Genomic DNA, 26,876 nt, shown 5'->3' with positions numbered 1-26,876 from the left:
CAGGTGTGGGAGGGGCCTATTGGCAGGTGTGGGAGAGAGCCTTGGTACACAAAAATGCTGGAGAAACTCAGCGGGTGCAGCAGCACCTATGGAGCGAAGGAAATAGGCGACGTTTCGGGCCGAAACCACAGGCCCCTCCCTTACTGTGTGGGAGGGGCCTGTGGGCAGGTGTGGGAGGGGCCTGTGGGCAGGTGTGGGAGGGGCCTGTGGGTAGGTGTGGGAGAGCCTTACTGTGTGGGAGGGGCCTGTGGGCAGGTGTGGGAGGGGCTTGTGGGCAGGTGTGGGAGGGGCCTGTATTGAGGTGTGGAACAAAGTGGTGTGGAAGGGGCTTGTGTTGAGGTGTGAAAGGGAGGTGAGGGTAGGTGTGCAACATCTATGTGCAGCTAACACCCCAGGAAGAGCCTCCAGGTAGCTGCCATGGCTCTGCAGTTCTACGGTGACCTGAACTCCCAGCCCTGCCGTTCCGTCTACATCTTCCTCAAGAAGAACAACATTCCATTCGAGTACAAAGAGGTGCGGCTGTTCATGGGTAAGGATCGGTGTCGTGTAAACACTAGAGGGTGTGTGTGAGCTGGGGGGAGAGAGGGGGAGAGGAGGGAGAGAGAGGGGCTGAGATTGAGAGAGGCGAACAAAACGAGAGAGGGAGAGAGAGGGAGGGGAGGTGGAGAGTGGGGTGAGGGAGGGAGAGGGAGGGTAGGGGGAGAGAGAGAGGGAGAGACTGAGTGAGAAGGCGATGGAGAGAATGAGAGAGTGAGGGCGAATGAGGTGTGATCTTATAAAAGCTGCACAGTGTCTTGTACTCAGAGTAGTTAAAGTCACACCCACTCATTTATGGGCAATTTTACAGCAACCATTTAGCCTACAAACCCACACATCTTTGGGATGTGGGAGGAAACTGGAGCACCCAGAGGAAACTCATACAATCACAGGGAGAAAGTGTAAACTCTGGCGCTATGAGGCAGTGGCTTTATCAGCTGCACCACCGTGTTGCCCACTGTCATACAGAGGGTGCATGCAGTGCATGTCAGTCTGTGCCAGCTCACACTAACTGCTGACGAGGTTACACACTCGGTCCGTGAACATTGGTGACATAAGGGACCGAGCTAATGAAATTACCAGCCCCGTAGATGGTTGGATTGGGGGGGGGTGGGGGGGGGTCGGTCTCAGACCCTGTCATCGCCAACCCCTGCCCAGGTTCTCTCTCTCTCTCTCTCACACACACGCACATGTCTCAGTGCAGGGAGCCCGGGACAATCACCCACACAAGCCAGGGAGAGTGAGGGGGGGGGGGGGGGGGACAAGGAAAGACCGCCCACACCAGGAGTGACCCACTGTGTTTGCTTCCCTGCAGGAGAGCAGTACTCTGAGCAATTCCAGAAACTTAACCCCCTGAGAAAGGTGCCGGTGATAAAGGATGGGGACTTTGTGCTGACTGAGAGGTGGGCAAACTCTGACTCACCACTGCTGTCCAGAACATCTGGAACCACTGCCCAGTGGCTGGGGGGGAGGGGGGGTTGGACAGGGGGAGGTGAGCCAGGCTGGGGGGGCGTGTCGGGGGAGAGGGCTGGGAGAGGGGGAGCTGGGGGAGGGGAGGTGAGGGGGAAGGGGCTGGGCTGGGGGTGGGGGCCAGGCAGAAGAGGAAGCAATCCGTTTGAAAAATGGAAAGGGTGGGGAGGCACGGTGTGTTGGTGGTGCAGTGTTATTGGAGGTGAATTTTGTGTCAATCTTGTTCAATACAAGAACGGCTTCAGCAGGTGAAGGGGGTCTGGGTGTGAGTAAGCCTCTGATGGAGATGAAGTGAAGGACCTCACACCCCCCTGATGCCGGGCTGGGTGTGGACAGGCTGGAACCAGGAAGCTGTCAGCGGTAATATCACAATGTGAGGGGGAAGGGACTGGGCAGCAGCAAAAAGTCAGACAATGCAAGAACAGGCTGGAACAAAGGATCTGCTGGACTGTCCTCCTTGTGGCCATTGAGGGGGAGGTAGAGGGTCGCCGTGAGGCTGGGAGTTGTGGAGGGAGTGGGATCCCAGAACACAACTCAATCACCCCTGTCAGCGGGTCAGTGGATTGTCACCTCGTTGTGGTGGAGAAGCTTGTGCGGTCCTGAGATCCTGAGAGCGATGCCGTCTGGAGCTATGCTTGTGGTAGGACCACCCATGGCGGTAAGGTCAAGGGGGAGGTCTCTGACAAAGAGCAATCCAACCAAGACCTCAACGGTGGAACAGGCGGAGGATGATGGCTGACTTTAGTGGAGCGTCACAACGGCTGGGAAGGCGGATGAAAGCTGCAGCAGAAAAGGGTCCCCAGTTGTCTTGGACTCCATGCCATTGGATTCTAACCCAGATCTGTCAAGGACCGTGGGGTGGCTGTCTGTGCACCAGTCTCCCCGTGTTAAACAAAGTCACGCACAGGCGTCCTCCATTAGAGGACAGTCATACTCGTTTATGAGTGATTGCCGATGATGCTGATGTTACATGGACTTTAGTGTGCAAGGCATTGCAAGTACTTTGTAGGGCAGGCTAGAGGGCAGTGGGAGCATTGGGATGCTCCGCGTTGCATCAGTTAGTGGCTGAGCGTGGATAGATCTGCAGTGGTGCGGAGATGCAGGAGGACCAGGAACTCTGGGGATGGGGAAGGATCCACAATCTGTGGGTGAAGGCACCTGGTCAAAGACATGAGCACAGAGGCGGAGGCAGCAGACAAGTGATCCTGTAGGGCGGGAATTCACAAGATGGGTGGTGGGGCTTAGGGCATGGGAAGGTGGCAAGAGCAGGCACATGCCCACATGTCCTGTGTGGCCCCGGGGTGCGATGGGAAGTGTGTGATCGGAGAGTTTACACGTACTACTCACGTGGGCACATCGGAACCGCGAGGGTGAAGCGCAACTGAATTCACACTGGAGGAGGTGGAACCAGAGACATTGTTGAGGAAGGCGATGTGGCTGAGGAAGTGAAACTTGGTCAACACCTTGTCAAAGGCAGAAAGGGAACTCAAGACCGTCGATGGGGAACACATAATGAGAGCTGGACAGAAATCTCTTTGTTATAGGATAGAACTTCACGTCAGAACTTCAACCAGAACAAGTCAACAGATGACCTCAGGAAGGGTGGAGCCCACAATGGCCCAATGTTGGTTGGAGATGATGTGCCAAGGGGAGGGATATAAGGATGGAAACAATGGGACTGGTAGGGTGAATTGGGTTGGGAAGGGGGAGAGAGGGATTGCAGGAGTTACCTGAAATCAATATATAAGCTGCCCAAGTGAAATATGAGGTGCTGTTCCTCCAATTAGCGTGTGGCCTCTGAGTGACAGTGGAGGAGGCCCAGGACAGAGAGGTCCGTATGGGAATGAGAAGGGGAGTTAAAGTTTGGCAACTGGGAGATCACATAGGCAGACTGAGCGCAAGTGTTCAGCAAAACAAATGGCAGGTGTGTGCTTGGTGTCACCGATATACAGGAGCCCACACTGAGAACAAGGGAGACAGTGGATGAGGCTGGAGGAGGTGCGTAAACCTTTGCCTCACCTGAAAGGACTGTTGTAACCGGCCACGGGGGGGGGGGGGGGGGCGGAACGGTTGAGTTGCTGCCTTACAGCCCTGCAGCGTCGGAAACCCGGGTTCGATCCCGACTCTGGGTGCTGTCTGTACGGAGTTTGTACATTCTCCCCGTTTCTCCAAGATCTTTAGTTTCCTCCCACACTCCAAAGACGCACAGGTATGTAGGTTAATTGGCTCGGTGTACGTGTAAATAGACCCTCATGTGTGTAGGCTAACGTTAGCGTACGGGGGTCCTTGGTCAGCGCGGACCCGTTGGGCCAAAGGGCCTGTTCCCACGCAGTATCTCTAAACTAAAGTAAACTAAATATATTAAATCTGCCAGTGCCAACTGTGAGGTTATTCAGTTTGGTGGCAAGAACAGGAAGGCAGATAATTATCTGAATGGTGTCAGCGAGATCTGTGTGTGCTTGCATCAGTCACTGAAAATAATTATGCAGGTACAGCAGGCAGAGAAGAAAGCTAGTGGCATTGCCTTCATTGCAAGAGGATTTGAGTTTAGGAGCAAAGAGGTCCTACTGCAGTTGTACAGGGCCCTGGTGACACCGCACCTGGAGCATTGTGTGCAATTTTGGCCTCTTAATTTGAGGAAGGACATTATTGCTATTGAGGGAGTGCAGCGTAGTTTCACCAGGTTAATTCCCGGGATGCCGAGACTGACATATGATGGAAGAATGGGTCGACTGGGCTTGTATTCACAGGAATTTAGGATGAGAGGGGATTTTATCGAAATATTTAAAATTCTTCAAGGATTGAACAGGATAGAAGCAGGAAAAATGTTCCTGATGTTGGGGGGTCCAGAACCAAGGGGTCACAGTTTAAGAATAAGAGGTAGGCCATTTAAGATTGAGATGAGGAAAAACATCTTCACCCAGAGAGTTGTGAAACTGTGGAATTCTCTGCCACAGAAGGCAGTGGGGGCCAATTCATTGGATGTTTTCAAGAGTGTTAGATATAGCTCTTAGGGCTAAAGGAATCAAGGGATATGGGGAAAAAACAGGAACGGGGTACTGATTTTAGATGATCAGCCATGATCATATTGAATGGCGGTGCTGGCTCAAAGGGCCGAATGGCCTACTCCTGCATCTATGTTTCTATGTTTATATGAAATCAGAAAGGATTAGACGCCGCACATGTCAATTATCAGCAATAGAGAGTTGCGTAGCAGTTATTACAACCTGCCCGAATACTTACCCTGGGATGAACAATTCCACAATGGTTTCAGCAGGTTAATTAACTGACATATTGGAGCGATACTCAGGGAGGGCCCGGTGTGGCTGAGTGCCAGCGACCAGCAGCGACTGGCGTGAGGAAAAACCTGCAGAACTGGAAATTGTTGCGTGACTGGAACAAAAGAGACAGAATCTACAACATTTTCTTTCGTCTTATCAGCCAGTGATATTTTATGTCCCCTGTTTGCCCTCCTAACTTTAGTTTTAAATCTCTCCCCACATTCTGTATACTCCTAAAGGCCTCCCCCACTTTCAGTCAAACCCTCCATAGCCCTGGTCATCCAGGACTCCCTCGTCTCGCTACCCTGACCCTTCACTCTATGTGGAATGCAGTTCCCTTGAACTCTCACTATTTCTCTTTTGTGTACGTGTGTACATATGCATCTGTATATGAGCGAGTTGTGTCTGTATACGCTGGTGTCAGTGTGTGCGAGTTCATGTGTGAATTTGCTTGTCAGTATATCTATGTTACTATTTGGTGTCAGTGTGTGTGTGTGTATGTGCACCTCTGTACCCGTGCGTGTCCACATTTTTCTCCAGAGCTGCTGCCTGTCACGCTGAATTATTCCAGCATTTTGTGTCTATCTTTGGTTTAAACCAGCATCTGCAGTTCCTCCATACACATTGTCTACTAACCTGCCTCACTGTCATCATACTGTCACCTCCCCTCCCTCTGCCCCGATTATAGGTTCGCAGCGAGACCCTGGAACAATCAGTAAGGACAGGAGACAAATGATAATTCTCACCACTGATGCTTTCTCAGCCCCTTACTATACTCCCTCTAAACTCACAGCTCTGTAGCTCTAACTCCATTGGCAAGTTTGACGATGATATCACTAGAGTTGAGTACAGGGAGGAGACTCCGAGTTTAGTAGCATGGTATCAGAACACCAACCTCTCCCTCAATGTCAGCAAGGTGAAGGAGCTGGTCATTGACCCGGGTTCGATCCCGACTATGGGTGCTGTCTGTACGGAGTTTGTACATTCTCCCCGTGACCGCGTGCGTTTTATTTGAGATCTTTGGTTTTCTCCCACACTCCAACGTCGTACAGGTATGTAGGTTAATTGGCTTGGTGTATGTGTAAATTGTCCCTAATGTGTGTAGGATAACGTTAATGTACGGGGATCCCTGGTCGGCGCGGACTCGGTGGGCCAAAGGGTCTGTTTCCGCGCTGTATCTCTAAACTAAACTAAACTAAATCTAGTAAATCTCCCAGTGCCAACTGTGAGGCTATTCACTTTGGTGGCAAGAACAGGAAGGCAGATTATTATCTGAATGGTGTCAGATTAGGAAAAAATGAGGTGCAACGAGACCTGGGTGTGCTTGTACATCAGTCACTGAAAGTAAGTATGCAGGTACAGCAGGCAGTGAAGAAAGATAGTGGCAAGGCCTTCATTGCGAGAGGATTTGAGTTTAGGAGCAAGGAGGTCCGACTGCAGTTGTGCAGCACCCTGGAGTATTGAGTGCAATTTTGGTCTCTTAATTTGAGGAAGGACATTATTGCTATTGAGGGAGTGTAGCGTAGGTTCACCACCAGGTTAATTCGCAGGATGGCGGGACTGACATATGATGGAAGAATGGGTCGACTGGGCTTGTATTCACTGGAATTTAGGATGAGAGGGAACCTTATAGAAACATATAACATTCTTAAAGGATTGGACAGGCTAGAAGCAAGAAAAATGTTCCTGATATTGGGGGTCCAGAACCAGGTTAAGAATAAGGGGCAGGCCATTTAGGACTGAGATGATGAAAAACTTCTTCACCCAGAGAGTTGTGAAACTGTGGAATTCACTGTCACAGAAGGCAGTGGAGGCCAATGCTTAGATTGGAAATTAAATTACCTCCAAAGTGGCCAAAGGAATCCCTCAAAAATCAAAATCTTACAAAGCAGAATGAGGTCAGTCTGTGCCAGCTCAATCCGTGCAAGACCATTTTAATGGGTTTTTTCCTTTGCCCTTTCTAATCTTTTTTGTTGCAAATATTGCCTTCACTTCCCAGTTAAACGCTTTTACTAAATTTGTACCAACAGTAGTAGTAATGCATGTCCTCTGGGAGTACGGGGGGTGGGTTAATTGTTTTACTTATTGCCACACACAAATGGTGTTCTGCTGTTCCCTATATTCATTCTCAGACTTCATAATGAAGATGGTCTTCTGGGAGGAGGCAGGTGTTAATAGACTGGGCCATAGAATTGTGGTTAAACTCTGAATCAGAAGGAAAAGGGACGAGTCAGGTATATGGGCTGGAATTCTGGAGCGAGGGATGGGTGGAGTGAAGATTTTGGGTGGGAATTAAAGCTGTGAGTGATTGATCTTGCGAATGGAAGCAACAGTGATGACTTGTCGGGGCGACAGATGGCACAATGGGCTAAGTGTTCGGCTGGCAACCGGAAGGTAGCCGGTTCGAATCCCGCTTGGAGTGCATACTGTCGTTGTGTCCTTGGGCAAGACACTTCACCCACCTTTGCCTGTGTGTGAATGTGTGTGAATGTGTGTGAGTGATTGGTGGTGGTCGGAGGGGCCGTAGGCGCAGATTGGCAGCCACGCTTCCGTCAGTCTGCCCCAGGGCAGCTGTGGCTACAGAAGTAGCTCACCACCACCGAGTGTGACTGAGGAGTGAATGAATAATGCGATGTAAAGCGCCTTGAGTATTAGAAAGGTGCTATATAAATCCCATCCATTATCATCAATTCATTGGATGTTTTCAAGAGAGTGTTAGATTTAGCTCTTAGGGCTAAATGAATCAAGGGATATGGGGAAAAAGCAGGAACGGGTTACTGATTTTAGATGATCAGCCATGATCATATTGACTGGTGGTGCTGGCTCGAAGGGTCAAATGGCCTACTCCTGCACCTATTTTTCTATGTTTCTATGTTTGTATGAAATCAGAAAGGATTAGACGCCGCACATGTCAATTATCAGCAACAGAGAGTTGCGTGGCAGTAATTACAACCTGTCTGAATACTTACCGTGGGATGAACAATCCCACAATGGTTTCAGCAGGATAATTAACCGACATATTGGAGCGATACTCAGGGAGGGCCCGGTGTGGCTGAGTGCCAGCGACCAGCAGCGACTGATGTGAGGAAAAACTTACATAACTGGAGATTGTTGCGTGACTGGAACAAAAGAGAAAGAGTTAAACAGAATCTGCTGCGGGGGCTCAAGGGTCGGGCAGTGTCTGTGTTGGGAAACGGACAGATGACGTTTCGGCTTGTGATCTTTCTTCAGACCTGAAACATCGCTGGTCCATTTCCCTCCATCAATGCTGCCTGACCCACTGAGTTTGTCCCGTGTTTAGTTTAGAGATGCAGCGTGGAAACGAGCCCTTCCGCCCACAAAGTCCGCGCCGACCAGCAATCAACCGTACACTGCTCTATCTAACGCACTATAGGGACAATTGTACAGAGCAGGGGCGGAAATCTGGGGGGCACAGGGGGAACACGTCCCCACCCCCCCCCCCCCCATGTTTTGTCATCCAGACTTTATCAGCCGCTTTCTAAGGGCTGAATCGGCCCATTCGCGGGGCCTTTCAGCACCAGTCATGGCTTAAAATCAAACTGCTGCATCGGACGATCAAGTCTCCCGCCAGGGACACAGGTTTAGATCCTGACTCCGGGCGCTGTCTGTACGGAGAATTTTTCTCCCCACTAGCGCCTTGTCTGATGTGGATCTCACCCGTGCTGCTGAACGGACCGAGCACCAGCACCGAGTGCTCGCTCCACCACCTCTCTTGCTTAAGTTTATTTTGACAGTGGGTGTCCACAGGGCCCACGGCTGAAGCCTCCGAAGCTTCGCGTGTGTGTGTGAGTGTGCGGATGCCACGCGGCCAGCAAGAAATTGTGTCCCCCCCATGTTTTGGTCGTGATTTCCGTGCCAATCAACCTACAAACCTGTACGTCTTTTGTATGTGGGAGGAAACCGGAGTACCTGGAGAAAACCCACGCGGTCACAGGGAGAACGTACAAAATCTGTACCCGTACTTTGGATTGAACCCGGGTCTCTGGCGCTGTAAGGCAGCAACTCTGCAGTTGCGCCACTGTGCCATCCCAGTGGTTTGTATTGGCTCAAGATTCCAGCCTTGGCAGACCTTTGTGACTCCAGACAATAATAATAATAATAATAATAATAATAATAATAATAATATCTTTTATTGTCATTGCACAGAGGTACAACGAGATTTGGCATGCAGCTTCCATCCGATGTAATAACTTTATTAACTAAAAATGTAGACACCCAGAGAAACAAGATTTTAAAAAAAACAGTAAAACAGTATAAAGTGCAAATAGGTCAGTGCCGGGTCGATGTGCGACGTGACCATCCGAAGGAGACAGTTCATGGGGGGGTGGGGGTCACTCAGCAGGGCCGGTTAATAGTTAATCAAAGCAAAGGTCCTTCCTCGAGGATATTGCCAGGACTCGAGGGCCAGGACTATAGTCCTTTGGAGTGCAGGAGGCTGAAGGGTTGTGGGTATATAGACAAGCAACTAGAGAAAGAAAGCCCTAGCCAGCTCAACATCTCCCTATAGCTCAGGCCCTCCAGCCCTGGCAACATCCTCTTTTCTGCACCCTTTCCTGCTTGACAACACCTTTCTAATAACAGGGTGCCCAAAACTGAACACAATACTCTAAATGTGACCTTACCGGCATCTTATATAACTGCAATCTTATCTGTCTATCTATATTACTAAAAGTCTGTTCTTGACCGGTTTTGGCCATCTGCGCTGCGATTTCCGAGAGAACGCCACCACCTATGGCCGTCATTTTTGGCCACCTTGCTCAGAGCCCCCCTCCGCCGCATGTGTGCCGAGGATTTTTCCCGTCGATGAAAAATGACAGAGATATTAATGTGTTTACAAAATTCCCCATTCTCTCTGCTGCCCCCGCTGGCGGCAGGGGGGAGGGACTATAAAACCAGGAAGTGGTGTGCCACACAGTCTCTTCAAGATGGAGGAAGGCAGAGGGTCACGTTTCTCTGAGCTGTGAATAACACTGACCACATGTCTACTCAAATGTAAGTGCCCTTAGTGGTTCTAAAATGCTTGCAGAATGTGTCTATTGGTTCTAAAGTTTGCAAAAAGTGTCTCTATTGGTTCTAAAGCTTGCAAAAAAATGTCTATTGGTTCTAAAGCTTGCAAAAAAATGTCTATTGGTTCTAAAGCTTGCAAAAAAATGTCTATTGGTTCTAAAGCTTGCAAAAAAAAGTCTATTGGTTCTAAAGCTTGCAAAAAAATGTCTATTGGTTCTAAAGCTTGCAAAAAGTGTCTCTATTGGTTCTAAAGCTTGTAAAAAATGTCTATTGGTTCTAAAGCTTGCAAAAAATGTCTATTGGTTCTAAAGCTAGCAAAAAGTGTCTATTGGTTCTAAAGCTTGCAAAAAATGTCTATTGGATCTAAAGCTTGCAAAAAATGTCTATTGGTTCTAAAGCTTGCAAAAAATGTCTATTGGTTCTAAAGCTTGCAAAAAAAGTGTCTATTCTAAAGCTTGCAAAACAATGTCTATTGGTTCTAAAGCTTGCAAAAATTGTCTATTGGTTCTAAAGCTTGCAAAAAAATGTCTATTGGTTCTAAAGCTTGCAAAAAAATGTCTATTGGTTCTAAAGCTTGCAAAAAATGACTATTGGTTCTAAAGCTTGCAAAACGTGTCTCTATTAGTTCTAAAGCTTGCAAAAAAAATGTCTATTGGTTCTAAAATGGTTCATACTAGCGCTCCAGAAAGTTGAAAGGCACTGCAAATGGTGGCATGAAGTTGAAAGGCACTACTTACTGCAAGTGGTGGCTTGGGAGCTTTGGTTTGAAGTTGAAAGGCACTATTACTACAAATGGTGACTTGGTTGCTTTGGCTTGAAGTTGAAAGGCACTACTTACTGCAAATGGTGGCTTGGGAGCTTTGACTTGAAGTTGAAAAGCACCTCTTACTGCTAATGGTGGCTTGGGTGTGGCTTGGGTGTGGTTTGAAGTTGAAAGCCACTACTTACTGCAAATGGTGGCTTGGATGCAATGGCTTGAAGTTAAAAGGCATTACTTACTGCAAATGGTGGCTTGGGTGCATTGGCTTGAAGTTAAAAGGCATTACTTACTGCAAATGGTGGCGTGGGTGCATTGGCTTGAAGTTGAAAGGCACCACTTACTGCAAATGGTGGCATGAAGTTGAAAGGCACTACTTACTGCAAATTGCGGCTTGGGTGCTCTGGCTTGAAGTTAAAAGGCACTACTGTAAATGCACTTACTTCCTGTTTGCACTGTATATTGATTTTAGATAAAACGCTACCACTTACGGCTGTGATTTTTGGCCATCTTACTCAGTTCCCCTCCGCTGAGCAGGTGTAGAGAATTCTTCCCATCAATGAAAAATAAAAGTGTTATTAGTTTTTTTTTAAATGTTGAGAATCTCTCTCCTGTCAATCACTCCATGAAAGCCACACCTTGTCCGGTGGGGGGGGGGGGGGGGGGCTTATAAAACCCGGGAGAGGTCACGACTCGCTGTCTTTAGTGGCTTTGAACCCTACTTCAAATGGTATGAAACTGCACTTGAATTTGGTGGCCTTGCACCCTGCTCGAAGTGGTAAGAAACTGCACTTGAATTTGGTGGACGTATACCCTGCTTGAAATAGAATTTCAAGGATTAGCCGTGTCAACTACCAGCCCACCAGCCGTGAGTGAGTGAGTTGCCAGCACAACAGGCTTGATTGACTGAGACGCCAGCCCAAGAATCCATTTGGCGCACAATTTGCATACTAGCCCTCTGGAAACCAGTCCCTTCAGCCCACAACACCCATACTAGCGCTCCAGAAAGCCCCCCCCCCCCCCCAACTGGCCACCAATCTTAGTATTGGTGGAGAGGTGGAATATTGCATTGGATGACCAGCCCTCCTGTGTGATGCTGGGACCCAACGGGTCCCACTTAGTCTAGCATCTTATATAACCCAATACTCTGCCTCCACTACTCCTTCAGCTTCACGCACTGTTCCAGATCAGATCCCCTGAAACCTGTGCCTTCTCATTACAGACAGCGGTGAGTGGAGAAATATTTACTCCTATCTGCCCTTACTGCCCCTCATAATATTGACACTTCTATCAGTTCCCTGTCCAAGGAAAACTAATCCAACCTCTCCATTCACTCCGCGTAATGCCTGCCCCAGGTAACACTGTGAATTCTGCACCTTTTCCAGTGTTGTGTCCAGAACTACCTGACCCGTTGTATTCCGGTGTAACATGGTGTCTATGCCCCAGCAAATGAAGGCAAGAATCCTGGAGAAACAAAGAACTGTAGATGCTGGAATCCTGGCTTACAACACAAATGCTGGTGTAACTCCATGGGTCATGGAGCATCTCTGGAGGGAAATGAAAAGTCGACATTTTGGGTCGGGACCCTTATTCGGACTGATTGGAATGGAGGTGGGGGTGGGATGTGGTTGGGGTAGGACAAAGGGTTCTGCACTAACACTGCCACCTTCAGGGATCTTTGGATGTAAACCAGGATTCCTCTTGTTTCTCGACACTCCCTGCGGCCCCATCATTCATGGTACAAGGCTCACCCTTGGTAAACCCACCATAAGCCATCTCCTCCCACCTATCAAATTCCCTCTGCCATTTCTCTGCCCAGTTTACCAGTTGATCAATACCTCTCTGTAGCCCAAGACTATCCACCCCACTATCCACACTATCAACTGTTGTGTCACCTGCAACCTACTATTCATGTCTCTTACATTAACATCTATGTTGTTAATGTACATAACATGAGTTAAGGGTCACAGTGCCCATTCCTGTGGTACTTTGTTGGTCATAGACTTCCAATCACAGTGGCAAACCTCCACCCTCATCTTCTGTCTTCTATCACTAAGATCATTTTGGATTCAAATTGCAACTTGCCTTGGAACCTGGGCACTTTTGCTGCCAGAAAATCGGTGGTGGACCTGCAATATTCCCCAGAATATCACCATCCCCTTTCTCAAAACCTCCAGCTAGGCTGGTTTTTTTTTCTGTGGTGAACTCAGTTGAGAGCTAGCCATGTGTTGTGGCTCTGTGCACAGACTACCCAGTTGTTCCCTGGGGCCCACTCTTCCCATCACTGCCCACTTGCTCTTCATACAACATTTTCTTTCATCTTATCAGTCAGTGATATTTTATGTCCCCTGTTTGCCTAATCTCCTAATTTTAGTTTTAAATCTCTCCCCACATTCTGTATACTCCTAAAGGCCTCCCCCACTTTCAGTCAAACCCTCCATAGCCCTGGTCATCCAGGACTCCCTCATCTCGCTACCCTCACCCTTCACTCTATGAGGAATGCAGTTCCCTTGAACTCTCACTATTTCTCTTTTGTGTACGTGTGTACGTGTGTACATGAGTGCATGCGCATCTGTATATGAGCGAGTTGTGTCTGTATACGCTGGTGTCAGTGTGTGCGAGTTCATGTGTGAATTTGCTTGTCAGTATATCTATGATGCCTTGGTGTCAGTGTGTGTGTGTGCGTGTGTATGTGCACCTCTGAACTCATGTGTGTCCACATTTTTCTCCAGAGCTGCTGCCTGTCACACTGAATTATTCCAGCATTTTGTGTCTCTCTTTGGTTTAAAGCAGCATCTGCAGTTTCTGCATACACATTGTCTACTAACCTGCTTCATTGACATCATCAAAGATCCTAGAGGAGCAATCTTTGGTCATCATACTGCTACCCCCCCCTCCCCTTCACTCTGCCCCGAATATAGGTTCACAGCGAGACTCTGGAACAATCAGTAAGGACACGAGACAAAACATTCTCCATGATAATTCTCACCACTGATGTCCTGCAAGGATGCTTTCTCAGCCCCTTACTATACTCCCTCTAAACTCACAACTCTGTAGCTCCAACTCCATTGACAGGTTTGTCGATGATATCGCTACAGGAAGGAGACTCCGAGCTTAGTAGCAGGTTGTCAGAACAACAACCTCGCCCTCAATGTCAGCAAGGTGAAGGATCTAGTCATTGACTTCTGGAAGGAAGGGGAGCTGTACATGACCCAGTCGGCATCAATGATGTTGAAGTGTAGATGGTCGAGACCTTCAGGTTCTCTGGCCTAAATATGACCAACAATTTGTTGTGGACCAACCACATTGAAGCAACAGTTAAGCAAACACATCAACGCTTTGACCTTCCCAGAAGGCCATGGAAGTTCAGCATCTCTCCAATAATTCTTACCAACATCTGCATTAGCATCTAGCATAGCTTGGTTTAGCAAACAGCTCTGCCCAGCCCACCAGGGGGTGTGATGAGGTGGGGGAGGTGTGAGGTGAGGTGGGGGAGGGGTGAGGTGGGGTTGGTGGGTGGGATGAGGTGGGTGGGGGGTGGGTTTTGAGTTCGGGTCATGGGTGTAAACCCCTGCTCCTGGCCTGTGGTCAGCTGAGCATGGGGTGACCCAGGAGGGGGGTGGGTTCACTCTGTGAGACTGCTGGGGTGAACCTTCCACTCCCCCCTGCAGTGTGTCCATCCTGAAGTACCTGGCCGACAAATACCAGACGGCTGACCACTGGTTCCCGGGAGACCTGCAGCAACGAGCGCTGGTGAATGAGTACCTCGACTGGCAGCACAGCGGCCTACGGCCCCAGGCCTCACGGGTCTTCCTGCTCAAGGTGAGAAATGCCCAACAACATAGAAGCATAGAAAATAGGTGCAGGAGTAGGCCATTCAGCCCTTCAAGCTAGCACCGCCATTCAATATGATCATGACTGATCCTCCAAAATCAGTACCCCATTCCTGCTTTTTCCCCATATCACTTGATTCCGTTAGCCCCAAGAGCTAAATCTGACTCTCTCTTGAAAATATCCAGTGAATTGGCCTCCACTGCCTTCTGTGGCAGAGAATTCCTTAAGCCAGAATTGGGGAGACTCCCTCTCCACCATGCCACCGGCATTGTGCAAGTGTTCACAGAGTCCTCTCCCACACCCCTCACCCCAGCCTACCCCCACTACTTGGCCAGCTGCCCCCACAGGTCAACCCCTGACCCACACCCATTCCTTTCCGTTGAAGGTGGACCCCACTTTCTGCAGCTTTTGGGAGGAATGCTTGTATGGTTCAGCCCGGTGCTGCGCTGGCCAGGGAAAGCACGGCTCCAACCCCTGGTTGTTCCCCGGACTTCAACCCACAACCTTCCCCCGGCGCTCGCTGTAGAGTCACAGACCTATACCGCACGAAATTCCGCCCTTCTGCCCAACTCCACCATGCCAACCAAATTACCTAACCCAGCTAGACGCAAAATGCTGGAGTAATTCAGCGGAACAGGCAGCATGTCTGGAGAGAAAGAACAGGTGGCCTTTCAGGTCGAGACCCTTCGTCAGACAATCTGAAGAAGAGTCTTGAACGAAATCAGCCATTCTTTCTATCCCGAGATGCTGCCTGTCCCGCTGAATTACTCCAGCATTTTGCGTCTATCTTCTGTGTAAACTCCCTTCCTGCACTCCCTTCCTGCACTCCCTTCCTGCACATACCTAACCAAGCTAATCCCTTGTGCCAGAGCCTGGTCAATATACCTCCAAACCTTTCCTATCCATGTACCTGGCCAAGTGTCTTAAATTTGTTTTGGCACCTGCTTCAACTACTTCATCTGGCCGATCGTTCCTTACACTACCATCATCTGTGTGAAATAGATGCCACTCCAGTCCCTTTTAAATCTTCCCCTCCCACTTGAAACCAGTGACCTGTTACAATTCTAAATTCTAAATGGGGAGAGAATTCATAAATTTGGGGCGCAAACTAACTTGGGAGTGCTGGTGCAGGATTCCCAAAAAGTAAATTTGCAAGTTGAATCAGTAGCAAGGAATGCAAATATATTTTGAGAGGACTAAAATATAAAAACAGGGATGTAATGCTGAGGCTTTATAAGGCACTGGTCAGACAGCATTTGGAGTATTGTGAGCACTGTTGGGTCCCATATCTGAGGAAGGATGTGCCTGCATTGGAGAGGGTCCAGAGGAGGTTTACGAGATTGATCCAGGGATTGGTTGGGTTAACATTTGAGGAGCGTTTGATGGTACTGGGCCTGTTTAGAAGGATGATGTGGGGACCTCCTTGAAACTTACCGGATATTGAAAGGCCTGGATAAAGTGGATGTGGAGAGGATGTTTTCGCCAGTGGGAGAGTCTAGGACCAGAGGCCATAGCCTCAGGATAAAAGGACATACCTTTAGAAAGGGGACGAAGAGGAATTTCAGTCAGAGAGAGGGTGGTGAATCTGTAGAGTTCATTGCGACGGACGGCTGTGGAGGCCAAGTCAATGGGTATTTATGAGGTGGTGATTGATAGATTCTTGATTAGTAGGTGTCAGGGTTATGGGGAGGAGAATAGGGTTGAGCGGGAAAGGTAGATCAACCATGTTTGAATGGCAGAGTAGACCTGATGAGCCAACTGGCCTAATTCTACCCCTATACTTATGAATTTAGATTCCCTTACCCTGAGGAAAAGACTGTGGCATCCACTGTACCTTTGCCTCTAGTGATTTTCTATACTTCACCCTCCAAAGCTCCAGGGAAATAAGACCCAACTTGTCCCGCCTCTCCTTATAATTTAATCTCTCCAGACCTGGTAACAGCCTCTGAAATCAATTCTGCACTCTTTCCAGTTTAGTGACATCCTTCCTGTGGCATGGCAACCAGGCCAGAATCGTACACAGTAATCCAAATGAGATGTTGCAAAGACCTTGTACTCCTGTAACATGACACAACTCAGTGCCCTGACCAATGAAGTGAAGCAGACCAAACACATTCTTCGCCAGGCCATCGACAGCCTCTGCCCGCACCCCTGTGTGTGGTGATTGCCGGCTCCAGGCCAAGCCAGGCTCTCACTCTGTGTGTGCGGAGGAGACCACACTTCCTGCCTCGGGCACGCAGTGAATGCCCCTCAACAAACAACTGTGTCCCTCTCACGCACCTCCTCCTGATTTACAGGTAACTCTGCCTTGCTGTCGCCAGCACTGAGCCGAGTCCTCTGTGCCTTTGCCCGAGAGGTTTACACCTGGGATCAGTGCCCGCTGCTGTGGGTTGTTCTGCCTTGGTGCGGGGTGATCAATGGCTTCAGTGAGAAGCTCAGACATTGTGGCCCATCCCCAGGCACCAGCCCAGCTCCTGCTGTGACATCCCAGCCCCAGTCCTGCTGGCCTCGACGCCTCACTGCTCTCCATTAACTAGTTGTTGGGGGGGAATGGGCTGAAGGTTGTTGGCTGCAACCTTCCCCCCATTGACGAACACTGTACACTGCAAGGGCCAGGAAGCGAGCGGGTAAGATCATCTCTGACCCCTCTCACCCTGGCCACAAACTCTTTGAATCACTTCCCTCTGGAAGGCGAGTCCGGACTGTCAAAGCCGTCACAGCCGGACATAAAAACAGCTTTTTTCCACGAGCAGTAGCTCTACTCAATAACCAATAGTCTGTAGCCTCCTTTTGCTCTGGTATTTTATTTCATTCACATGTTTACACTATAATGTTTTATTATTAATGTTTAATGTTTTATGTGTCATTCTTCATTGTTAGTGTATGTCGTGTTGTTACATGCGAGTGGAGCACCAAGGCAAATTCCTTGTATGTGTAAATACTTGGCCAATAAACGTATTCATTCATTCATTCATTCATTCATTGTTGCCAGAGGGTTGTGAGTGTCTGCTGCAGCCCTGTGGTGTTGTATCTCCGTACACCTCAACCGGCCCACATCAGGTCCTGGTCACTACGGTTGTGCCAGCCACACTAACGCCGTACATGTAGGGTCTGCACACACCTCTCGCCAGCCCACACCAGGAGCCTCTGGCAGTGCCAGCAAGGTCTGTACTAACACGGTGCCCGCATTCTCCGCACATCTCTCCACCGCCCCAGGCCGGGTGCTCGTCCCTTTGGCAGTGCCAGTGAGGTGTGTCCTAACGTTGTGCCCGCAGGGGATGGTGCCGTTCATCAGTGGGAGCCCGGGGCAGGCGCCCGGGACGAAGGAAGCTGTGGATGAGCTGACCCAAAGCGTGGAGAAGTTTCAGCTGAAGTTCCTGCAGGACAAACCCTACGTGGCCGGAGCTGACGTCTCCCTGGCGGATCTGGTTGCCATTGTTGAGCTGATGCAGGTGGGTAATGGGACCCCACCCCGGGAGACCGTTCGGCCCTTCACACGTGCTAGCACTTCCACGGATTGATCCCACTTCCCTTACTTTGCCCCCCCCCCGCTCACATTCTGGACCGCACTGTGGCGCAGTGGTAGAGTTGCTGCCTAATACCCCTGTCGAAGCCGGTTGCGATGCTAGTTGAAGGCGGTTGCCGGAGGTTGCAGGTGGTTGCCAGAGGTTGCGGGTAGTGGAAGATCTTACCTTCCACTACCCGCAACCTCTGGCAACCACCTGCAACCTCCGGCAACCACCTTCAGCTAGCATCGCAACCGGCTTCGACTAAAAAATTACCGATTTTTAAATTCAGTCACGGCCGGTTTTGAATTATTTGAAATAATCGCCGGAAGATAGAAGAAGCGGAAACCACTTTCGACCATTAGGGAGACGGACAAAAACCTCCGGGAACCGCACGGAAACCTTGGGTGGGGCGCAAAGTCTCCAGAGGTTTCCGTTCAGGTTTCCTAAGTGGGACGGGCATTACAGCACTTATAGCACCAAAGTCCCAGGCTCAACCCTGACCATGGGCGTAGTCTGTACGGAGTTTGTACATTCTCCCCATGACCTGCACGGGGTTTACCCAAGATCTCTGGTTTCCTCCCACACTCCAAAGATGTACAGGTTTGTAGGTTAATTGACTTGGTATAAGCTGACTGGATAGAGGGGACAGTCTGAAGGAGGTCACTGACTCCACGGAGAGGTCACAGGCTTCACTGGGATGTCACCAGCTCCACAGAGAGCCTGCTGGCTGTACAGGGTCACCGGCTCCACTGGATGGTCACTGGCTCCACAGAGCGGTCCCAAGGCAAGGGCAAGCTGTGCAGCCGGTTCATTAACGACCTCTCTCCTCACTCCCCAGCCCCTGGGTGGCGGGCACGACCCGCTGGATGGCAGCGCCCCCCTCACTGCTTGGCGAGAGCGGGTGAAGAAGGCAATTGGCAAAGAGCTGTTTGATGAGGTTCACGGCCCTGTGTTAAACACACAGCAGAGTTTGGAATCGATCTCGCAGCAGCAGCCGGAGCTGCTGGAAGCCATGAAGAAGATGCTCCTCAAGGGGGGAAAGTAACGGGTGGGTCTGCAGACCCAGCGAGGACACACACACACACCCACACACCTGCCTGTACACACACCCACACACCTGTCCTGGCATTGAGGAGTACAGCACAGGTAGAGGCACTTTGGCCCACAGGGTCTGTGCCAACTATGATGCCACATTTAACTGTATAACAGCCAGCACGAGGACCCGATCCCCCAGTTATTTGCTCGTCCCCATATGGATTTTATTGCTCTGTATTTCTGTTTTGTCCATTACATTTCCCCTCTGTGTCATTTCTCTCTGAAACATTAGCAATAAATGTTTATACCAATCAGTGTTTCTCAGTGTCATTAGCTGTGTGAGTCTGCCGCCTGTTGTATATCACGGCCCAGTGGTTGGTGTTGCTGCTGCTGCCAGGAGCCCAGCAGGAACAGCTGTGTGCTCTCAGCACTGAGCCCAGTGAGGTCAAGCAGTCGCTGCCCAGGGCAGCACAGCCAATGGTACAATATTGTTATGTATGCGCGTGGGTTGGGAGTCACAGGGTGTGTGCGTGGGCAGTGAGAGGGTCATCAGTGATAAGAGCAGGAGTAGGCCATTCGGCCCATCAAGTCTACTCCGCCATTCAATCATGGCTGATCTATCTCCCCCTCCTAACTCCATCCTCCTGCCTTCTGCACATAACCCCTGACACCTGTACTAATCCAGAATCTATCCATCTCTGCTTTAAAAATATCTATTGACTTGGCCTCCATAGCCTTCTGTGGCAAAGAATTCCACAGATTCACCACCCTCTCATTAAAGAAATTCCTTCTCATTTCCTTCCGAAAGGAATGTCCTTTAATTCTGAGGCTATGACCTCGAGTCCTAGACTCTCCCACTAGTGGAAACATCCTCTCTACATCCACTCTGTGTGTGAGCAGTGAGTCTGAAGAAGGGTCTTGACCCGAAACATCACCCATTCCTTCTATGCAGGGATGCTGCTTGTCCCGCTGTTACTCCAGCATTTTGTGTCTATCTTTGGTTCAAACTAGCATCTGCAGTTCCTTCCTACACATGTAAAGGAGGGGAGTAGCCATGAGAACGGGAGGAATGACAAGCCATGATATCGAAGTGCAGAGTGTGAAGGGGCCTCCATCAACCAAACTCACCCACTTCCCTCCAGTGTTCTACCCTTCCCTCCGTACCCACTTCCCTCAAACTGTTCACCCACCGTAACACCACACAATCCGAGTTGTGCTTCGATAAATCAGTACTGTGACCACTGCCTCCTGATGGCAATCCCGTGGTTCTCCATGTGGGCACTGACACTGGGCTGTGGACATGGTACCAGTGTCATGGTACAGTCTGTCCTGATGGCTGTAACCCACAGCCTCACACACAGGAACGCACACACAGGGACATCATTTGCTTCTAACAATAGGCTTATTGGGTCATTCGGGCTCACCCTGTGAGAGACAGTCTCTTTGTTGGAACCCATCGCTCCCCCCACTTTTCTCCCTAAAACTAACTTGGTTTCATGCAAGGAACTGCAGATGCTCCTTTACAAAGACGTGAAGTTCCATAACTCAGCAGCTCAGGCTGAAGAAGGGACCCAAGCAGAAATGTTATCTATCCAGTTATCTATGATAATCTAGAGGCAGTTATCTATCGATGCTGCCTGACCTGTTATGTTACTCCAGCAATTCTGAGGAAGCATCTTAGAACTGAAACATCGAGTCTTCAAACTCCACATGTGCCCCCTGACCTGCTGAGTGCTTCCTGCATTTTCTGTTTTTATTTCAATATTTCCAGCGTCTCCAGTTTTTATTTATTGTCAACGTGTCCCTGGTGCTGGGGAGTGTGGGGGCAGGATGTGGGGAGTTACCTCAGCAAGGGGAACCTCCAGTGAAGGGAGAAAGCAGGACAAAATACAAAGAGACAACTCTGCCACTGAGATGCAGGAACTTCTAGCATTTTATTTAATTACAGGAAATTGCAGAAAGCAAATGCAACGCTAGCATTTATTTCAAGAGGGCTAGAATGAAAAAAACAGGGATGTAATGCTGAGGCTTTATAAGGCACTGGTCAGGTTGTATTTGGAATATTGTGAGCAATTTTGGGCACCATATATTTTGAAAGATGTGCTGGCTCTGGAGAGGGCCCAGAGGTTTACAAGAATGATCCCAGGAATGAGTGGGTTAACATATGAGGAGCGTTTGATGGCACTGGGCCTGTACTCACTGGAGTTTAGAAGAACGAGGGAGGGACCTCAGTGAAACATACTGAGTAGTGAAAGGCTTGAATAGAGTGGATGTGGAGAGGATGTTTCCACCAGTGGGAGAGTCTAGAACTAGAGGTCAGAGCCTCAGAATTAAAGGACGTTCCTTTAGGAAGGAGATGAGGAGGAATTTCTTTAGTCAGAGGGTGGTGAATCAGAGGAATTCTTTGCAACGGAATGGAAGTTTCTAAGGCAGAGATAGATAGATTCTTGATTAGCATGGATGTCAGGGCTTATGGGGAGAAGAGAGTTAGGAGGGAGAGATAGGTCAGCCATGATTGAATGGCGGAGTAGACTTGATGCTCCTTGCTGGTGAAGTTACCGTCAGCAGGTACTCTTGCAGCCACTTGGTGTCCTCCACCACATGTATGTTTTTTTCAGACCTAATGTGAAGCGTTGCATTGCAGGAGAGTTAACATCCAAATTACTTAAACTTCCTGATCTCTTCAGCATCTTCTCGTGTGCCTCGTCGAGTAACTCTTTGCCCAGGGCTGCCTCGACTCTGTCACGCCAGCTACAGAGCTTTGGTCGATCTTTGAACGGATCGAATCCCACGCCGAGAGGCTGTGGTGAAATTAGGTAAGAGTGAAAATCTGCAGCCGACAGCACAGCGAGGGCAACGGAATGGGGAGTGGGGTATATAGGGGGGAGGCCAGGGTAATGGTGGGGTATATGAAGGGGCTGAAGAGTGACAAGTGTGGAGGAGAAGGAGTAACAGCGTGAAGCTGAGGCTTAAGGGTTCAGTCTGGAACATGAAAGTCAGAGAGAGAGGGGGAGTGAAAGTGAGAGAGCAAAGGAGAGAGGGAATGTGAAATTGAGCGTAAGAAAAGTGAGAGAGAATGAATGAGAGACAAAGAGTGAGAGAGATAAAGAGGAAGAAAAAGAATGAATGGGAGAGGGAAAGTGAAATAAAGTGGAAAATCAGGAGTAAGGGAATGAGAGAGAGAGAGAGAGAGAGAGAGAGAGAGTGAGAGGCAAGAGTGCAAGCACGAGAGGAAAGAGAGAGCAAATGCAAGGGAGGAAGAGATGAGATGCAGGCTGTCAGTGGAGAGATGGTCCCATGGGATGAAAGAGATGGGTAATGTATGAATAAAAGATCACGGAAGCAATCCAGAATGTGAGGAAAGTGATGCTGAGACGGAGCGGATAGACTGGGCTGATCAATGGAGTGAGTGGGGACGGAGCCATGAGACTGTGTACGTGGGACCATGGGGTGGGAGTGTTCCTCTGGGACTCAGGGTGAGTGAGTGTTGGAGAGGGGCTGAGCATTGCTAACGGTAGAAGGGGAAAGGGTGAATGTTTCATCGTGCTCCACACCCAGCCTGGGAGGGGTGGACATTGGGCTTGGCCAAGGTTCCAATCTCCATAATTAAATAGCCAAGGGATCTTAGCTGTGGCATCCAGGGAGAAGAGCGGGGTTATCTGGGCCAGTGAAAGTCTGGGGTCTCTGCAGTTTGGGTGGGTATGTGTGTGGGTCTATGGCACCCTGGTTGGGTGGGTATGTCTGTGGGTACCCTGGTTGGGTGGGTATGTCAGCAGGCCCCTGGTACACTGGCAAAAGTCCATTGCCCTCACCTGCATCAGCTCCACGATGGCCACCAGATCTGCCAGCGACACCTCGCGCCCGGCGATGAACGGTTTGTCTTGGAGAAACTTGTCTTCGAACAAGCAAATGGACGCCTGCAGATCGCTCACAGCCTCGTCCATCTTGTCTGTGGGAATGGGCTGCCCGGTTAGCAGGGGCAGCAAGCCCTGTGGGCAAGCGGGTCAGAGGTCAGTGAGCCCAGACGCACGGCCAAATACACCGCCAGACAGCGGCCAGACCCGGCGGCTGGCACTCCCTCAGTTCACTGGGGGTCTTGGTCCGCTCTCTCCACTCCCACACATCACCTCACACCCGCCCACAGCCCAGCTCAGTGTCAGAGAAACCATTGGCTGCACTGCACAACCTCACTGAGCACCCTCTGTCCCAATGAATGCCCCCCCACCATCTTCCCCTCCCCCACTACGCCCATGAGCCGCCCCTCCCCTCCGCAGACAGGCCCTTTCATGGGCCGCACCCTCGTCCATGGACCCTCCACCCAAACCCCCCTCCCTCACATGGGACGCCCCACTCTGCACACTGGCAGTCAATGGGGTTCAGTAAACGGGGGAACTTACAGGAACTGCCCGCTCCCATTAATTAGGCGTTTCAGGAGCCGAACCTCTGCGGAAGTCTCATTCAAAATACACACTCACAATTATATTAATTATACTATTTGTATATAATATAATTATATATAATTACAGTCATATTCACATCATATATATATATATGTATATGATATAATAATATAAGGTTTCAAAAGACAGCAGCACATAATTAGGCTCCCCATGGAGTAAAATGAGCATTGAATATTAGATGGCGCTTACTTTTTCGATCTCATTTTATAATTAGCTTAATTAATTAATGTGTAACTTTTGGCACTGACGAGTTATGACTTCCTTCTCAATTATATTTGATCTAAATCTGTGCAAAATTTCAAGTAGTTCCTAGACATGGGTCATGAAGGTTAATTCTAGATACATTTTCGATGCTCGGCCCATAGCCTATATGATGATGATTAGCAAAGCAAATAAACACTGCCATCAGCCACATTAGCCAATTGCCGGGGCCAGAAAAACCTCTTCAAACATGAAGGTTTCAAAGCAGCAACATACTGTAAGAAAGAGAGAGGCAGACCAAGAGGCAGAGTGTCAGAGGACTGGGAGTGAGTGTTGGCGGGAAGACCGGAGGTGGAAGTTGACAAGTTTACCTTGAACATGTAGAGCTTTGATCCATGGAACCTTATGGCTGTGTGCTGCCAGGCGAGATATTCATCCACACGAGCCCTTTGCTGGAGATCGGCGGGGTACCAGTGGTCGGGGGTCTTGTATTTGCCAGCCAGGTATTTCAGAATGGCCACACTGCAGGAGAGGTTTGGAGCATCACTCTCCGTCAGGTCGCCAACATTTCCCTCACCCGGCATCACCCTGCAGCAGCCCCATTGCCCACCATTCTCCCCACCCATGCTTGGTGCTACTAGCAGTCATACCTCAGCTTGCCATTGTTAGGTCAGCTACACCCAACCCTGCTCTAGGTGGAGTTGGCACGTTCTGTGTGTGTGGAGTTGGCACGTTCTTCCTGTGACCGCACAAGCTTCCCCAATGCGCATCCAGATACTTTTAAAATGTTGAGAGACCTTGACATATCTCACAGACTACTAGAATCATGTTGAGGTACAGCATGGAAACAGACCCTTCAGCCCCCTGAGCCCATGCTGACCATCAACCACCCATATACACTAATCCTATATTAATGACTTTATTTTCCTCAACTCCTCCCAGTTCTACCACTCACCCACACACCAGGGGCAATTTGCAGCAGCCAATAAACCTACACGTTTTGGGACCTGGGAGGAAATCCAGTGGCTGTCACCAGTGGCTGGCACTAGCCAATGACCAGTGCGGTGATTGGGATCTCATTTTACACCACGGATGGTGATGTTCTCTAAACGTTGCCTTGGCTTTAGGGTTGGCTCTGCGAAGTGAGGGACACAGCAATCCTTTCTGCCTGTTCTAATCACTTCACTCAGTACAAAAACCTGCAGAACCTGAGGCAATTCTTCCCTCCTACATCACCACACTGCACGACACTTGCTTAGAGAGCTGGGACTGGAAATTTGCACCAACCTCTCTGCCAATGTGAAGTCTCCATCCTTCAGAGCTGGCACTCGTTTCAGCAGGTTGACTTTTTCAAATTCCTCACTGTATTGTTGGCCTGTGGACAGGATACGACTGGAGATCACACCACAGCCACGAGTCCATGTGTCCCAGTCGGACGGTGCGAGACAGCGCCGGGGAGAGGGGGTGCAGCCAGTGGATGGAGAAGTGAGAAGGGTGCAGAGAAAGGAGGGCAGTGAACAGGAGGTAGCAGAGAATATAGAGGAGAGAAGAGGTGGAAATGGGGTGGAGACTGAAAGAGATGAGGTTTGGGGTGAAAGCAGAAGGGCAGCAGATGTGTCAAGGTGACTCAGTGGGTCAATGGATTCAACTGTACAAAGTGGGATTTGGCTCTGAAAGGAAACGGGAAAGAAATGGGAAAAGGACGAGGAGCGGGTGGAGTAGGGGAATGGATAGGCAGTAGAGTGGTGGTGGGGGGGTTGTGAAATAGTGAGGTGGGGATAGTGGGGAATGAGGTCATGAAGAGGAGAATTGGAGAGTGTGGTGGAGGAGGCGAGGGTGGTGGGATTGTGATGTAGTGGAGAGTTGGGGTGGCGGTGAAGTGGTGTGGGGGTGATGGAGGGCGGAGAGATGGGGAAGGAGCGGGGATAGAGTGGGTAGAGAGATGCTGGGGAGATGGAGGTGTAGAGAGAGTAGAGGAAGGAAACATGTAGAGGTGTGGTGTGGTGAGGAGGTGGCAGAAGCGGAGGGAGAGGGGAGAGGGCGGAGGGTGGGGTGGGAAGATGTGGTGTGGACTGTGGAGAGGGGGTAGGGGTTGAGGGAACGCGGGGGGGGGGGGGGGAGATGTGGAGAGGGTAGCTCTCCGCCTACCTTCTGCCAGGCTCACTTGCTTGAATTCGAAGGCGATGTTATTTTTCTTGGCGAAGATGTAGACGGAGCGGCAGGGCTGCGAGTTCAGGTCGAGGTAGAGTTGAAGAGCCATGGCTGGGTTAGTCGGGGGCGCAGTCACCTATCTCGGGCTCCACAACGACGCCTCTCCTCCGCCAAAGCCAATGATCCCAGCAGATTGTCGAGCAGCTCTTATAGTTGGAGCAGCTGGAGCCGCGGGCAGTTTGTTCCCCAGTCCGGACTCCGCCTTCAGAAGTCATTGTCGGGTTGGACGTCCACGGGGGCGCAGAACAGTTCATGTTAGACTCGCTGCCCAGCAACGACACTATAGCGGGGCTCCGCTCTGGTATCTTTGCTGCCCAGTGCGAACAATACTGTATGTGAAACACGGGAAGGCACGCCGGCCGGCCAGCCCGGTGGAGACCAAATAAGCAATGCGGTGCAGTGGTTATTAAGTTGCAGAGGAGTGGGTCACGTCTGAAGAAGGGTCTCGATCCCAAACGTCACCCATTCCGTCTCTCCAGAGATGCTGCCTGTCCCGCTGAGTTACCCCAGCATTTTGTGTCTACTATAACAATGCAGATGAAATGAAAATTGGCCGTGTTGTTCATATCATCCCCTAGTGATGCTGTCCCTCCTCTTCTTTTTAAAGAGGTTTTCCCGAGTATACGGCAGTCGGTTCTCGCCATCATAAACAGTAGCTTGTGTTCTGGGGTTGTCCCCGTAAATTTTAAACATGCAGTAGTGCAACCACTACTTAAGAAACCTGGCCTGGATCAAACTGTTCTGGCCAATTTTAGGCCGATCTCCAAGTTGCCATTTATCTCTAAAATCATGGAGAAAGTAGTTTATGCTCAGCTGAAACTCTTCCTGGATGAGCACAATATTCGGGAGGTTTTCCAGTCTGGATTCAAAGCTATGCATAGCACAGAGTCGGCTCTGCTAAGGGTTTTTAATGACATCCTCCTGGCAAACGACTCCGGTAATTATATGGTTCTTATCTTGCTGGACCTATCTACCGCCTTCGATACAGTGGACCATGGAATTTTAATTTCCCGATTACAGCACCAAGTGGGCATTTGTGGCAGTGCCCTGGGAT

General features: G+C 49.9%; 2 protein-coding genes across 4 annotated transcripts; one reads left to right on the top strand and one right to left on the bottom strand.

Annotated features, from left to right (window-relative positions):
* The first annotated feature begins 266 nt into the window (after positions 1 to 266).
* Positions 267 to 24,575, top strand: LOC116987425 (glutathione S-transferase theta-1-like). Of its 2 annotated transcripts, XR_004415711.1 has the most exons (6): positions 267 to 529; positions 1,352 to 1,439; positions 14,244 to 14,394; positions 17,682 to 17,858; positions 18,754 to 19,042; positions 24,560 to 24,575. XR_004415711.1 is itself a non-coding variant. In XM_033043462.1 (5 exons), exons 1-5 carry the CDS (start codon positions 418 to 420, stop codon positions 18,958 to 18,960), a joined length of 735 nt encoding a protein of 244 aa, XP_032899353.1. In that variant the 5' UTR covers positions 267 to 417; the 3' UTR covers positions 18,961 to 19,264. The 2 variants fall into 2 exon arrangements, 1 of the variants encoding a protein (XP_032899353.1); XM_033043462.1 differs by lacking the exon at positions 24,560 to 24,575 and having other exon boundaries at positions 18,754 to 19,264.
* LOC116987424 (glutathione S-transferase theta-1-like) lies at positions 16,077 to 26,078 on the bottom strand. Of its 2 annotated transcripts, XR_004415710.1 has the most exons (6): positions 25,760 to 26,078; positions 24,899 to 24,986; positions 23,983 to 24,133; positions 22,763 to 22,939; positions 21,440 to 21,751; positions 16,077 to 16,108 (listed from the first exon to the last, which is right to left on the bottom strand). XR_004415710.1 is itself a non-coding variant. In XM_033043461.1 (5 exons), the coding sequence occupies exons 1-5, from the start codon at positions 25,869 to 25,871 to the stop codon at positions 21,512 to 21,514; spliced, it is 768 nt and encodes a 255-aa protein (XP_032899352.1). In that variant the 5' UTR covers positions 25,872 to 26,078; the 3' UTR covers positions 20,855 to 21,511. The 2 variants fall into 2 exon arrangements, 1 of the variants encoding a protein (XP_032899352.1); XM_033043461.1 differs by lacking the exon at positions 16,077 to 16,108 and having other exon boundaries at positions 20,855 to 21,751.
* Between the last annotated feature and the right edge of the window lie 798 nt (positions 26,079 to 26,876).

This window comes from Amblyraja radiata, chromosome 25 (genome assembly GCF_010909765.2).
Source record: "Amblyraja radiata isolate CabotCenter1 chromosome 25, sAmbRad1.1.pri, whole genome shotgun sequence".
NCBI classification, from domain to species: domain Eukaryota; kingdom Metazoa; phylum Chordata; class Chondrichthyes; order Rajiformes; family Rajidae; genus Amblyraja; species Amblyraja radiata.
Note: the sequence above shows the minus strand (reverse complement) of the source record. Positions and strands in the feature narration are given on the sequence as shown.

Coding starts and splice junctions, on each gene's coding strand:
- LOC116987424 (XM_033043461.1), bottom strand. CDS start 25,871: ATGGCTCTTCAACTCTACCTCGACCTGAACTCGCAGCCCTGCCGCTCC. Junction 24,134..24,898: donor GACTTCACATTGGCAGAGAG/GTTGGTGCAAAT, acceptor CCTCTCCTGCAG/TGTGGCCATTCTGAAATACC. Junction 21,752..22,762: donor CCATCGTGGAGCTGATGCAG/GTGAGGGCAATG, acceptor ATTTCACCACAG/CCTCTCGGCGTGGGATTCGA.
- LOC116987425 (XM_033043462.1), top strand. CDS start 418: ATGGCTCTGCAGTTCTACGGTGACCTGAACTCCCAGCCCTGCCGTTCC. Junction 1,440..14,243: donor GACTTTGTGCTGACTGAGAG/GTGGGCAAACTC, acceptor TCCCCCCTGCAG/TGTGTCCATCCTGAAGTACC. Junction 14,395..17,681: donor CACGGGTCTTCCTGCTCAAG/GTGAGAAATGCC, acceptor TTGTGCCCGCAG/GGGATGGTGCCGTTCATCAG.